Source organism: Rutidosis leptorrhynchoides, chromosome 3, assembly GCF_046630445.1.
Source record: "Rutidosis leptorrhynchoides isolate AG116_Rl617_1_P2 chromosome 3, CSIRO_AGI_Rlap_v1, whole genome shotgun sequence".
In the NCBI taxonomy this organism is placed as follows: domain Eukaryota; kingdom Viridiplantae; phylum Streptophyta; class Magnoliopsida; order Asterales; family Asteraceae; genus Rutidosis; species Rutidosis leptorrhynchoides.
In genome coordinates, this window is record NC_092335.1 from 215394784 (window position 1) to 215409887 (window position 15104).

The window sequence follows — 15104 nt, forward strand, 5'->3', positions numbered from 1 at the left end:
AATCTAATGGTAATTAAGAGAGTTTTGAAAATATTTATTAGCTAATCAAGACTCTCTTTTAATGTATATATAGAGATAGAGATTCTTTGTTTACGAGAGGGCACCTTTTTTCCAGACTCGTCCGGGGCATAAGATTGTATAGGACCGGTTGGGCTGGCTGGGTTGGGCTTGTGAGTAAACAATTTAGACCAATGGGCCTTACTACAATCATATCACTTGAAATCAATCTTATTTTTTCACTCCACAGACAGAAATTATCGAAGAAGGTGTAGAAAAACTAAAAATGACGTCAGCTTTGAGAAGAGCAATTCTAGGCCACGTACGGATCCCGGTGGTCGCTAATGGATCTAAGCTTCTAACACCGTCATGGATTCACCGAACCACTGCCGTTCGAGCAATGTCATCTCACGATGATCATCTCGAAAAAAGTCAAGTTATTGATAGAATCCTCGATATCGTTAAAAGTTTTCCTAAAGTTGATCCATCTAAGGTAGTCTCTATCTGATTTTGATATTAATTTGTCTTTACATCAGATCTTAGTTATGATTTTTGATTAATCGTTGAGCTGAGTTTGCTTAATTTTACTTTAACCTAATTTAGTGTTAACTGCAGATAATTTAATTTTAGTGTTGTAAGAACTTTGAAATTGTTTGTGTTATTGTGAGGGTTCTAAATCTTGATCTGAGTTTGTTTGAGTATACTTTGGCCTAATTAAGTTAAAGGTTTATATATTTATGGAAATGAATCAATGATTGACATTGATGTATATGTATATAGATCTGAAAGTATACAATAAGGATGATGTTAACTGAAGTACTGAACTGATTTATTTTGTGATTTTAACTGTGAAGTGGATAAGTAGATTGTTAAAATGCTGATTTGAAATAAGAGTTTTAGATACTGTTTTGAATCGGTGTGTTTAGTTAGCTATTATTAGATTAATCATCGAGCTGAATATCTAGTTGCTTGCTGAATATTCTATGTTTAGTTTAGGCTTTGATGAGTTTGAATTAGTACTTGTGGAATTGATATGTGAAAGGGTTGTTTTAAGGATCTTAGTAAATGTATGCTTGTTTTGATTTCGAATAAATGACTTCACCAATGGCTTTTTGCCATTTTCTATAACAATATTGCTATATCAATGATTATAATGTTAATTTTTTTTCCCTGCAACATGTGTTATTATAAAAGTCAGGTTGTTTTAACAATTTTAGAATGGTGTTGTAGGTGATTTGAAAATGCGTTTCACGTTAATCCGCTCGATAATTATGTGTGTGTTATGTGTTGAAATGCTTTTGTTATTGCTTACAATTCCTTGAAAATCGAAACCATGAAATGAAAGACTTACTGATATACAAACTCAATAATAGAGACTTACCTTTCTAAAAAATGATTATTTCTGTATTCTTATAAAGAAATCATTTTTGAGTATACATGGTTCTGATCCACGTCAAAAGCATGGGGTTGCATACATGTTTAACCAAGAGTCTCAATATGAAAATTAAGTTGAAGTATGTGCTTTGTCATCTACGCTAATGCACTGAAGTGTCTTTGAATATTGCATTAGAACATGTCTAGTTTTATATTCAGTGTTCCCATATCTTTGATGTTCCATGTAAATTATGTCACAGAAATTTGTGGGGTTTCATATCGTAAGTTGTTAGATACGCTGTTATTAAAAGGGTAAATTATAGTGTTTGTGTTCATGACATTTATATTCTGGCTATACTTGCACCCATGTTTTGAACTTTTTTACGACATCTAAGTGTAGAAATAATTGGATGAGTCTGAGCAAAACTATATGTAGCATTCTTTAGTTAGAAACAGAGATTAATATCGAGTAGTTGGTATGTATTGCGACTGCTACGATTACGAATATTGGATATTTATTATTAGGATAATTAGAAACAATATGGTTCTGTAAGGGAAATTAGCCATTAATCATCCCCTTAATTCAACTATTAAGATAAAGCAAGAGATACTTCCAATGTGGCTAGAGATATAATGAGTAGCATGAATAAAATTGGTTGTGAAGTGAATTATGCAATAAATACAAATTGATAATGAAAAACTAGATCATCAAGATTTAGCCATACATGCTAACCAAAAGACCCTAAACCTTGAATTAATGACTTATCTCTATCAATTGATGATAAGAAAATGTTGTCGGTTCAATTTCTGTTGAAACTATGTTCATGCATGATGCATAGTTGTAGTTACTTTAGAAGCTGCCCAATCAAAAATATTATATAAAGAATAACTATTGCATTATGCTCATCAGTAATTTATTTGGGTTATAAAGCTATACAAGTTGATGATGACTTTCATGATGAAAAGCTTCTTAAAGCATATGCTGATTTGTAATCGTCTGCAGGTGACTCCCGAAGTTCATTTCCAAAAGGATCTAGGGCTGGACAGCTTAGATAACGTGGAGCTCATAATGGCTATCGAAGAAGAGTTCAAATTGGAGATTCCAGACAAAGAAGCTGACAAGATCGATTCTTGTGCACTCGCAATTGAGTATGTATATAACCATCCAATGGCCAGCTAAAACTCTCAAGTTTCTTCATGTCACATGTTTTTGGCCTCATCGTGATGTTTGATTTTGCTGTATAAGTTGAAGTCATCCTAAAATTGACCTGGAAAATAATTAGAAGCATTTGTGAGTTGTGACTTCATCAACCTTTGCATGTCTCTATTAATTGAGACATTTGTGAACTCGCTTAAACTCTGTTTTTGTGTTTGCTTTTTCGTGAGACCGTGTTTGTAAGTTCATTTATACCACACCAATTTCAGTTTGACTTAGGCAATGTCCTTGGCATTCATGATTAAATCATGATTTCTTAGCTTCGTATATTATTTAACTTCAAATCTTTAAATATGATCTTACAAGGAGCAAACTCTTTAGGAAACTGAATATGATCTACTACACTTCTACATTAGTAATTTATAAAGTAACAGTACATGCTACATTGTATAATAACAATACATTGTATAAAATGTAGAAAAAAAATCAGTAATCACCACGTTGTCAACAGGGAAGCAGCAATATTTGCCTTATCAGAATATTTGCCTCCTTATCCTTCTAATCGTATAACAGCTCTTATCAGAATATTTGCCTCCTTATCCTTCTAACTTGTAGCTTTTCATAGTACGTTTACTGTCACGATAACATCAGAGTGAGTAAAGCTCGAGCCAATCTTCCAACTGCATTTTTGAGTATGAATTTGGATAGTTTTTCGGAAGTCTTTTGATTCGAGACCTTGTATTGGTCATTATCGCATGTGTTACTATGTTGGTTTGATTGGGATGATTCTAGGCCCGTAATGTCAGCATGAGGAAAGCTGCGTTGAGACACTGACATGGTACAAAAATGGTATTTCACAATCGGATCTTGTCAAGAACAAGTGCTAATTTTAACAAATTAGGACCATCCACCCAAGATACATAAGTGAAATTTGAACCCTTAGACCATCTTGAGAGGATCTGTGACACAGCCTCTTGTGAGGACATCGTGTTACTTCTGAATGTAATGTTACATTAGTAACTTCTGTTTATGTATTAAAGTATAAAATCATTAATTGTTCAGGAGAACCATTGTTCTAATACAATGGAAATGTATGTTTTTGTCAAAATAAAGTATGTTAAATGTTGATTATGTTTGGATTCATAATTTAAGGCAAGTCTAAACAGAATATTGGATTAAATCGAATCTTTCTGATAATATGCATCTATATAGTTGCTAAATTCGTGATATGCTTGTAATTGCATTTTACTTGACAACAAAGCTGTTTTGAATATTAAGCAACAAAGCTCACTAAAATTAGTTATGATGCTTTCTAGGGAAGAATTCATAATTTTCTACTCAACCACAGCCAACAAGTCAGCCGCTTTGCAGAAGCAGTGCCTTCCATCTGCTCCAAGATCCACCTGTTGTTACAAGTCACATAACCATGTCATGACGAATGTTTGAAAAAAAACAAAAAAAAAAAAAAAAAAAAATTGCCGATAATGTCAGTGTTTGTCATGATACATTATGATAGAATACAGTATTCAATCCCAAACCCATGCTCGTAATTACATATATATAAACTTATAAACCATCCAGTCATATAGATAAATTGCAACTACATATATCAACATTTTCACTACCAGAGAACCAAAATAGGCATATGATTGTCACAAAAAGGAACTTGGGTTTATCAGAACTTCAGATTTGAAAAGCTAAATGGGGCTAACCAAATTTTGAAAACAATTTATACACATGATACTCTCTCCTCTATGAACCCCTATTAGTTTCTCACAACGATCTATACACGTGTGTTTAATTAGCACATAAAATAGGTAACTTGGACAGTTAGTGACCCTAAGTTACTTAGGTTAATATAAACTACAATTTAAGCTGTATTTCTAATGCATCAACAATACTCTCAAACCCACAAATGTGAGGTATGTGAAGGTGATCCTCTTAACGAGCCATTTTGTCACAGAAATTGTATCTTTGATGTAATTAGATCTTTTTCTTTTCGTTGGCTAAATTACATATAGTTTTAAATTGGAACTATTGGCTATCTATGCCTTTGTAATTCCTTTCGCTCTTAGCGCCTCGTTAGGGATCGTTTTCTAATAAAATTTTGGCCGTTAAAAAAAAAAGGGTATGTGAAGGTGATATGTAGACAATTATTCGCCTACTCTAGAATAAACGTAGTCGTTTTTCCGCCCAGCCCAAGGAAGAGAAAGTTGTAATTCTAACGCAATGACATCTTAATAATCACTTGCATACTTGCTAAAAGAAATGGACAAGGTTTTCCATGTTCGAGCTACCCGGGGAGGGCGAGGGCGAGTAACTTTACTCAGATCTACGCGGCCTAACCGGGTTATCCCGTAACCGTTTTCGCCTCTTTCCCTAGCCACCCAAGATATGTTTGTAGTGAGGTTTGACCCTGAGACATCTTGTGAAGATATCAAGATCTCAACCACTAGGCTATCTTAGGATGTTTACAAACTTGTCAATAAGAAACCTCAAAATATGTATTACAATTCATAATTTTTTTTCGCAAATTTTTCGATACATGGATGAGGAGGGTGGGTTATATGGGCTAAGAATAGTGGCTAAATACAAGAATAAAGAATAATTACCTCATAGGCATTTATGTCAGAGAAAAGAACCTGCAAAAGAAGTGAAACACATTAGACAATTAACGGTAACACCCCCACCACAAAATTGCTATCTACAATCGCACACGAACATACCTTTTTCCCAGCCTCCAAGTCCCCTACCTCAGTACCAACAGCGAGAATCTGGAACAAACAGAAGTCGATTCAATATACAAATACATAAGAATTACGCACAAAACAAGCGAAACAGTTTTGTAAAAAGCATACAGGAAGAGCTGTGACTCACCTCTCCCATAAGATAACGTTCAAACTTCACAGCAGATTTTGGTAACAAAACTCCACCAGCAGATTTCTGATCATACAGGAGAAAAATCAAGCATACACAAAGAGACAGAGTAGGTTATAAGTTTACGCCGAAAAATAGCTATATAACATAAGCTTGCTAAAAGTTTAATTTCATTAAAAAAAAATAGACCGAAGCAGTTTACCTTGGTAGAACAATTACATATATACATATATACATATATACATATATACATACACATATAATAAAATGTATAACCAGATAATTGATAACTTAAACACAAGATAATTTACCTCAGGGAGCTCCTCGAGACGGATAAGTACTCTATCAGCTTGTGGTTTAACCTATAAGCAAAAAACAGTCAAATTCAGATGAAGATACTATATGATCATATACATAATCAATTAATTAGGTACATTTAAAATGGAAATTAATAGTAATGATAAATAAATATTATGCATATATAAAGCTATGAATGAAATACAGAGTAATTAATTACCTTGGTAGGCTCGTATTTGGTCGCAATTGCATTAACCTTGAGTGAATTCCTTCGTAAACCTAATCAATTAGATAATAATAAGGTCAGAATTAATATTACAGTAACAATAACGAAGCGTTACAAAGTTGAGAAAGTTGAAGAATACCTAACGTTGTGGATTTGGTAGAGGTAGAATTAGGAGAATGAAGGTCTGTAACGACTGAAGAAAAAGGTTTAGCAATGGCTGCTGTAAGGAAACTTGAGGACGCCATGGATAAGATTCAGGTTCTACTGAGAGAGTAAGGGTTTGGAGGTTAGTTGTATAGTTATACTTTAGGGTTCTAGAATGTTCGATACAAGTAACAACAATCTACTATGCTTAACAACTTTTTTTTTTTTTTTTTTTTTTTTTTTTTTGCTTGCTAAAATAACTATATATATTCATCAATAGATGAAACGACAAACGGACAAAGATCCACAAAAAAACTATAATGCTCGAAAACAGTAAACTAACCTTAACACTAAAGAGGAATTAAAAGCTAACTAAAACCAAGCCATAAACAACCGGATCATAAAACTCGCGTGTAGCACAAACAAAAACTAACCCTACAATAAAACCTCACATATCAAAACAATTGTAAAATCCCGTCTTTTTCCGTTTAATTATTTTAAAGTCCGATATATAATTATAACATCTTCCGTTGATACGTGTTTTTAAAATATTTCATTTAGGTAATTCGCGCACCCGCTTTTAAACTCGAGGGACTAATGTCGCCAAAGGGCAAACTAGTGACTAGGTCAACTAGTCAACCATTTCTCCTCCACTCACTCATTCACCACCTCTTTCTTCTTTTGATACATCCAAATCCTCTTAAATCCCAAACAAAGATTCATCATCTATTCAAGATCTAGCAAGCATCAACTCAAACAAATTACATATTCGGAATCCTTGCATCTTCCTCTTCGAATCCATACCAACTTCATCTCATTTGGGTAACTTTCTAAAAATACTAGATTTTATGTTCTTGATGTTTTTGACTTATAAAAGTGTTAGTTAGTGTCTATGGCTCAAGTCTAACATGAATATATGATTTGTATGCTCGTTCTTGTTGTTTTAGTGTAACTAGCTTGAACTTGAAAAGTGACTTGATTAATCTTGAGTTTTGGTTGATCATATGTTGTTAGATGTTAAAAGTCCATGTATTAAATGTGTTACTAGCATCATTAGCTTCAATTTGATGTGTAGAATGACTTGGAAAACTTTCATTAACATGATTTGAATTTGTGATTTTGGGGTAGGGTTTGATAGACTTAAATATGAACTTTTGATGCATTGAATGCTTTGCAATGTTGTTTGTAAATGTGACAACCCGAAAATTTCCGAACAAATTTAAACTTAATCTTTATATGTTTCCGACACGATAAGCAAAGTCTGTAATGTTGAAATCTCAAAAACTTTGAACTGTGTTCATGTAATCAATTACCCTTCGACTGCTCTTGACGATTCACGAACAATTATGTGTAAATAGATATATAGGAATATATACATATATGTGATTATTAAATTGAAATATATTAATAAAACATTTAACGGTTTGGTTGATATGAAAATGAGTTATGAAATTATTATATGACTTGTAATCGTTAACAAAATACTTGATGAATAATACTTTACAGAAACGTATTAGTTTCAATATATGTTTATCGACGGAAAGTAAAAGATAATACCAAATGATTGGATTATCAGATACATTGTGATTATGATTACGGGTCTCTGATATGAGGTCCACTATGATTTAAGAAATCTGTTCTTTTAACAATATTCGGAATAAATGGTAAAGTGATTCACAAGAAAGAACAAAGTGTCAATTAACGAGTGTTAGACAAAAGTTAGTGGAGATTTCTGTTTGATCTCCAATACATACTTTACAATAATTTCCTCGTGTCTATTGATAAGCTAATTATTTAACTTTCATAATGATTGATTATATAGAAGAAATAATTCGGATAAGGTTCGTCGACTAGATAAACCCATTTGTTATGTTACATTAAGATGATTGCATACGTTTGATTATCCTTTAGATTTAACCATACGATACACGATTGAACTATAAGTTAGAAACTGGAAACCATTATGACTTATGTATTATATGACTTTACTTTATTAAACGAAAACGTTTTTCGATATAATAGAATTTAGTTATTTAAAAGATTTTGTTTAAATAATGTAAATTGAATATATACAATAGGTCGAAATGGAAATTGATAGGACTAAATATATAAATAACTCGCAACGTGTATTTAAAACGTATTCATAAATATATATGTTTTCAAATTAGTTAAGTAAACGATAACAACACTCGCTTAGTGATGCGATTAATATTTAAAACGCTAGTACATAAATGAACTATATCTATTTAAGTTTTAAAACGAAAACGTTATATGATATAATATTTTCTATAACGTAAACGATCTAAATTATACCATGAAATATAATTGTTTTTGAAAAACTAAATATTATATAAATATTTCAACTATATATAAATGTACAAATTTTATTTTAAAATATATATATTTTACAATGTAATAAGATTTTAAACGGATACAAAAAATGTTTTGGATTTTAATTAATAATGAATACGAAACGTTTTGATTTAAATTAATCATATATATTTTATTAACGAGACAATGATTTATTGAAGCAAATGACCATAACACTCAAAGGTATAAGTTATACTTTGTGTAACATAATTTATCAATGATTTTAGTTTATATTTTGTCAAGGGTACGAGTTACGTAACGTAAAGTGCAAGTTTTCTTAACGTACGAAAATACTTTTGAGAAACCGGAACCTGGACATAAGTCGAGTGACAACGCACGAGTCATTGGAACTAAAATTATAGGTTAACTATGCACGTAAATATAATATAATATATAATTAATTATATAAATATACTATATATATTAAATATAAAAAAAAGAGTGTCGGCAGGAATTATTAGTCGAACTTGAGCTGGCAACACAAGTCATGCAACCGCATAACAAAATAACATCAACCCCATGCGATCGCATGGGGATTGATTTCACAAAATGTTATAAAGCTTGATCATTCGCTGGCCAAATTCATTCACCTCTATTCTCTCGATCTCTCACTACATATTATATATAAATATTATTAATATTTCTAAGATTAATATTATTATTATTAATCATATTATTAGAAGTATTAGTATTATTATAATTAGTATTATACATAAAATACTACGATGAGGTCATGCTCGAGTTGTCTCAAAACGAGTTTTTCGAGTGGGATAGAGTTAGGAAAATTAAGGGTTATAGCTATGGAGATTATGGGTATTGTTCGGGGGTATGCTCGTGAGGTCAATCTAGTGTTTATCATTTCCGTTGCGTCTACGTACTTTCCTGCAATATTGAATCACAATATTGATACGTGAGCACTCATAACTTAACTTTTATATATTAATAGTGTATCCCTGACTAGTGCTCTGAGTATATATGATTATGCATGCTTGTATGTTTAATTTCATCGTTAAATAGTTTATGATAGATCATAAATTTAATACATGTTCTACTGAGATAAGGTATATGATATGCATGTCGTTGGAAAGCTGTCGAAAAATTAACAACTTTTCATTTAGAAGTCGTGTGATTTCGATGAACGGATTTAAAGATATAGTCAATTGAATTATCATTAATCTTAGTATTATTATTAAAAATGATTATTATTATTACATAGTCGTTATTATCGTCGTTATTATTATCTGATTATTATCATTATTATTAATGTATCATTAATATTAAAAATATCATTTTTATTAAAATTATCATTTTAATATAAATATCATTGTTATTATAAAATTTCATTATTATTATTATCATTTTAGTATTATTGTTAAAAATTATCATTTTAAATAGAATTATTATTTTATATAAAATATAATTATCATTACAAATAATATTAAAAGTATCGTTATTATTAAATATTATCATGTTTGTTAGAAAGTATCATTATAAATCTTAAAACGTATATTTTCATTTAAATTATTATTATTTATTATTATTAGTATTATTAATAACAACAATATTATTATCATTGTTATTATCATTAACATTGTTATTATCATTAACATGATTATAATATTTTATCATTATTAGTAATATTATTATTATGACATTAGTATTATTACCAAAGATTATTATTAATTATCAAAATTATTATTATCATTAGTAAATGTAAATAGTGTTATTATTATTATTATTATTATTATTATTATTATTATTATTATTATTAATATTATTATTATTATTACAAAATAATACAAATTTTACTCATTATTATTATTATTATCAATATGATTTTATCAAATAAATATGTGATGCAAATATATTTTTACCACACGTAATATAATTACATTAATAATACATAACATTATATTTTTATGATATTAAGTAAACTTTATAAATTTTATTACATGGGATATATAAAAGTATATTTTTATATATAGATTTTAATATAAGTTTTTACCTACAAATAAATGACTTGCATTATTTACTCTAATAAAATCTAATAAATATATTTAAATATACATAACGACTATATTTAGGTTATATAATAAACATGTATAGATTTTGGAAGTCATTATTGAGTCAAATTGACTTTTGTTAACTTTTGCATATCAGTCTCGAGCATTAGGATTGTGATACACTACGACTTGACCTAAATTGTTAAACAGATATTGACCAACATATAAATATATAAACTTAATATAGGTTCGTGAATCCGAGGCCAACCCTGCACTTGTTGAGTGCCGTCATATGCATTATTGCTACGAAATACAGTATTGTGAGTTTCATTACTCCCTTTTTATATATATTTTTGGTACTGAGAATACATGCGTTGCTTTTATAACTGTTTTACGAAATAGATACAAGTACTTGAAACTACATTCTATGGTTGAATTATTATACTGGATATCACCCTTTTAGCTTGGTAGCCTAAGAATTTGGGAACAGACCCCCAAATTGACGCGAATCCTGAAGATAGATCTATGGACTTTGACACGTCCCATCCGGGTTACGGATGCTTTAGTACTTCGATTTTATATACAGATGAGTGTACATGTATATTGGGGATATTCTAGATGCATTTATTAATGTCGGTTACCAGGTGTTCACCATATGAATGTTTTTTAATTCGCAGGTTATGTGTACTATTTTGTACTCGGGTTACGTGTACAATTATATATCTGAAATCCTGTGGTCTATTAAAATGATGGAAATGAATGTTTTTGATAAACTAATGAACTCACCAACCTTTTGGTTGACACTTGAAAGCATGTTTATTCTCAGGTTTGAAAGAAATCTTCCGCTGTGCATTTGCTCATTTAGAGATATTACTTGGAGTCATTCATGGCATATTTTAAAAGACGTTGCATTCAAGTCATTGAGTTCAATAAAAATTATTATTAAGAAGATAACAGATTAAGTCATTTATAGATTGGATATATTATGAAAGGGTATGCATTCCTGTCAACTTTTAATGAAATGAAAGTCTGTCTTTTAAAAATGAATGCAATGTTTGTAAAATGTAACATATATAGGTCAAGTACCTCGCGATGTAACCATATGTTATTGTATTCGTCCTTATGGATTAGGACGGATCATTTCAGGTGGTATCAGAGCGGTGGTCTTAGCGAACCAGGTCTTGCATTAGTGTGTCTAACTGATAGTTGTTAGGATGCATTAGTGAGTCTGGACTTCAACCGTGTCTGCATGTCAAAAAGTTTTGCTTATCATTCATGTCGGAAATTACATGCTCATCATTCTTAGTCTAGACACATCTTACTGCATTGATTGCATAAATAGTGTATAGACAAAATTCATATCTTAACGTATCTGCTAATGCATATCTTAACGTATCTGTTACTATAAACTTTGCCTGACATATTTCAAAGATTCCTCCGTAATTTATGAGATTTTGGTATTATATATATATATATGTAATTTATGTATTAAAGAATACCAAATCTAAGTCTTATAATCTCCCTCATATCGAAAAATCATTTCCCTACTCTGTACGAGATGGATCCTACAACCAGTTCCAGTTCCCCGGATTCCGACAGCTATTCCGATATGGAGTTTCACTCGAGCTCCGTAAGCAGTGTGACCGGAATGGACCAACCAATCAGCCATCATCTATTCTGGATGAATTGGGGATGGGTTCGTAGTCTACTTAATCACTGGAGACAAGAAGAAGGTGATCCCTTCCATTCACCACATTGCTCTCTTGGCGAAGAATCTGAAGCACTTACCGGCGAACCTATTCGAGACACCATTTTCTCTTTCATTTCCAGAGTATCTCGGCACGATTATATACTATCTCATATTCTATATCTTATTCACCTACTCGTCCGAACCACCAATCATCCTGGAGTAATAGAAGAAGTCGGCGAGCTTCGCGCTCGGGTACTGGCTTTGGAACATATGGTGCAAAGATTACAAGCACCACCAGCAGCAACGGCAGTAGCATTACCACCATCAACAACACCAACAGTACCATTACCACCACCAACAACAACCGCATCACAAACCTCAACTTCACAATCCGTCCCACGAGCATCGACGTCATACGCCCTGTAGATACCAAGGATTACCAACAGCAAAAAACGATGAAGTATTGATTCATAACTTCATTGGGAAAACATTCTACGGTGATTATGTAATTTCTAAAGTTTAGAGATTATCTATCCTAGCCTTAACCGTAAATCAGATGAATGGATAGAAGATAGGGTAGAAACCCTGACTGAAATAGTGTGTGATTTACAAGCGAGACTTACACAAGCATCACCAGCACCGTTAGTACCGTCAGCATCATCAGCACCAGCAGCATCTACCTCATCACAAGCTCCGCCATATCCATAGTCACCATGAACATCATCACTGATCAACAACGAGTATATGGTATCAACGAGTTATGAAGTATTAACTCATTCCCTCTGAAGAATTTATATGTATATCTTATATATATAAATTTCGAAAAAACAATAAATCTTTTTGTACTAAGCTATTATGTGTGAATCTTAACTACTCGGTTAATTCATATTACTAATATTCTATGAGGTACATCCGTCGTTAACCACTTAACCATCGTTAACTACAATCTCTGTCTCAAATCAATGAATTCCATTTCATAATAAACCAAGTGTATTATTCAATTGTATGTTTGATTTTTACACTTCCATTTTCGATATACTCGAAATTTTCTTGAAATCATCATTCGTATCTTGCGAAGTTCGCAAGAATTCCACAAGCACCAACACCATTCACCAAGGAAAATCAATAAAAATGAATAATGAAGTATTGATTCATAATTTCATTTACATTGAAGAGATAATCCGCGAAGATTACGTAATTTCTAAAGGTTTTAGAGATTATTCAATTCTAGATCCAGCCAAAAATCAAATGAGTCAATATTACATTAACTCATTAAATCTGTATTACGTCTGAAGAAAATATACATGTATTTTCATAAAGACTGTAATAAAATTCCCTTGTACAAGATAATACTTGTGAAACTTTTAACGGGTAGGTAATACCCGAGAAATACTTAGATTTCACATTAATATGTTACACTGTACATTCTTCGATTCTGACTCACCAATCACTAACTATATTCACTACTTTTATAGCGATACACATTCTTTCATAAAATCAGGACAACCATTTTCATAAATTACATACCCTGATTTTGAACAGATCAGAAATCCAAAGTCAAGATTTAGCAGAAGATATCACTCTTAGATCCCTACATCTTTCAAAGCTATACTTTGACTTCAAAACTGTGCTAAAACATCATTTTTATTCATAGCACCCAGAAAAGTATTTGTATCATTCAAAATCCTAGAACATCATATGAATATTAATGATTATAATCTATATTCAAACCCCTCAAAATTCCTGAAGACACTTCAAATAATGAACAATCGAGATGATGATCCAACCACATGTTACCCACAGTCATGCACCTGAAAAACTCTCGAAACCAAAGTCATAGTTTAACACGTAACCGCATCAGATCCTTTGGCATTTATTAGCAAAAATAACTTTACGATTCCTTTTCAAAGTAGCAAATTCTGTCACAGCTCCAACAAGTCAATTTTGATCTTTCATTCGGAGTAGCCTTATTATAACCCTGATATGTACGATTACCCTTTTGTTATCGAAGAACCTTTTATATTCCACCACATTATCAACAGATGTACCAGCAACTTCGGCTTTAGTCTCTCTGAAAAATATCTATATTATTCATGAAAACCCATCATCTACTCATCTGCATCCTGTAACAATAATTGCCATACCAACTGTCGAAAATCATCAATCATTATTCTCGAATTTCGCAGCAATTCTACGCCAACAGTTATATATATATATATATATATATATATATATATATATATATATATATATATATATATATACATATAACGTCTATCTCCTAGACTTATATACTGCGAATGTGAAGTTTATGAAAAACACCCTAAACTGTGAACTAGTTCTCTGAATTTTTGGAAAAATGTGGATGAAGCAGCAAAAACTGTAAACGATCTTAACAGTCGAAAGTTTGATGATAAAGAATAGTGGGTTGGCAAAGCTCAGAAAAAGAGAAGGTTTGGTACTGGAAAATGGATTGAGAAAACTATGAAGGAGGCTGTGGACAAATCACAAATACTAAACTTGTCTTTAAAGAATCCAAATGATTCAGTATCTGCTGAAGTTATTAACGAATACCTTGCTCCTGACTCTAAACCCTTGCGGAAAATATTCTTCATCATCCTCTGATCTTAGATATTATAAGATATCATCATATCTTTCATTATAAACATCTTGGGTATTTCTGGAGATATTTTCATAACTATTCTTATCTGAAATCAATCATCTCTTTGCGCTATCTGTATTACATCAGAAAGGAAACCATTTTTAGTTTCTAAATTCTAAAAACTTCAAACTTAAAATATGAATATTATTGAAGTAGTGTTGGGAACTGAAACATGAGTTAGTATAATATAATGACACTTGATCAATGTGATTATATTACAGTAAGTCATGCTGAGTTTCTAAATGGAACGTGATAATTCACAGATTCTAACATCATCATGTACCATGTTACAAGACTCTTGTATTCTA

The 15104-nt window shown here is 31.3% G+C and overlaps 2 protein-coding genes across 2 annotated transcripts; one reads left to right on the forward strand and one right to left on the reverse strand.

The window, feature by feature from the left end:
* Nucleotides 1–234: 234 nt before the first annotated feature.
* Nucleotides 235–2805, forward strand: LOC139897207 (acyl carrier protein 1, mitochondrial-like). Its single transcript, XM_071879873.1, has 2 exons — nucleotides 235–490; nucleotides 2375–2805. The coding sequence occupies exons 1-2, from the start codon at nucleotides 284–286 to the stop codon at nucleotides 2549–2551; spliced, it is 384 nt and encodes a 127-aa protein (XP_071735974.1). The 5' UTR covers nucleotides 235–283; the 3' UTR covers nucleotides 2552–2805.
* Nucleotides 2806–3673: 868 nt separating this feature from the next.
* LOC139897208 (10 kDa chaperonin 1, chloroplastic-like) lies at nucleotides 3674–6221 on the reverse strand. The gene is made up of 7 exons (XM_071879874.1): nucleotides 6067–6221; nucleotides 5922–5980; nucleotides 5716–5766; nucleotides 5405–5470; nucleotides 5254–5301; nucleotides 5140–5169; nucleotides 3674–3930 (listed from the first exon to the last, which is right to left on the reverse strand). Exons 1-7 carry the CDS (start codon nucleotides 6170–6172, stop codon nucleotides 3862–3864), a joined length of 429 nt encoding a protein of 142 aa, XP_071735975.1. The 5' UTR covers nucleotides 6173–6221; the 3' UTR covers nucleotides 3674–3861.
* Between the last annotated feature and the right edge of the window lie 8883 nt (nucleotides 6222–15104).

Bases quoted from the DNA above. Each gene is read 5' to 3' on its own strand.
- LOC139897208 (XM_071879874.1), bottom strand. From the start codon at position 6,172: ATGGCGTCCTCAAGTTTCCTTACAGCAGCCATTGCTAAACCTTTTTCT. The intron at 5,767-5,921 runs GTAATTAATTAC...TTTTGCTTATAG, and splicing joins CCAAATACGAGCCTACCAAG to GTTAAACCACAAGCTGATAG. The intron at 5,471-5,715 runs GTAAATTATCTT...CTGTATGATCAG, and splicing joins GTCTCGAGGAGCTCCCTGAG to AAATCTGCTGGTGGAGTTTT.
- LOC139897207 (XM_071879873.1), top strand. From the start codon at position 284: ATGACGTCAGCTTTGAGAAGAGCAATTCTAGGCCACGTACGGATCCCG. The intron at 491-2,374 runs GTAGTCTCTATC...AATCGTCTGCAG, and splicing joins CTAAAGTTGATCCATCTAAG to GTGACTCCCGAAGTTCATTT.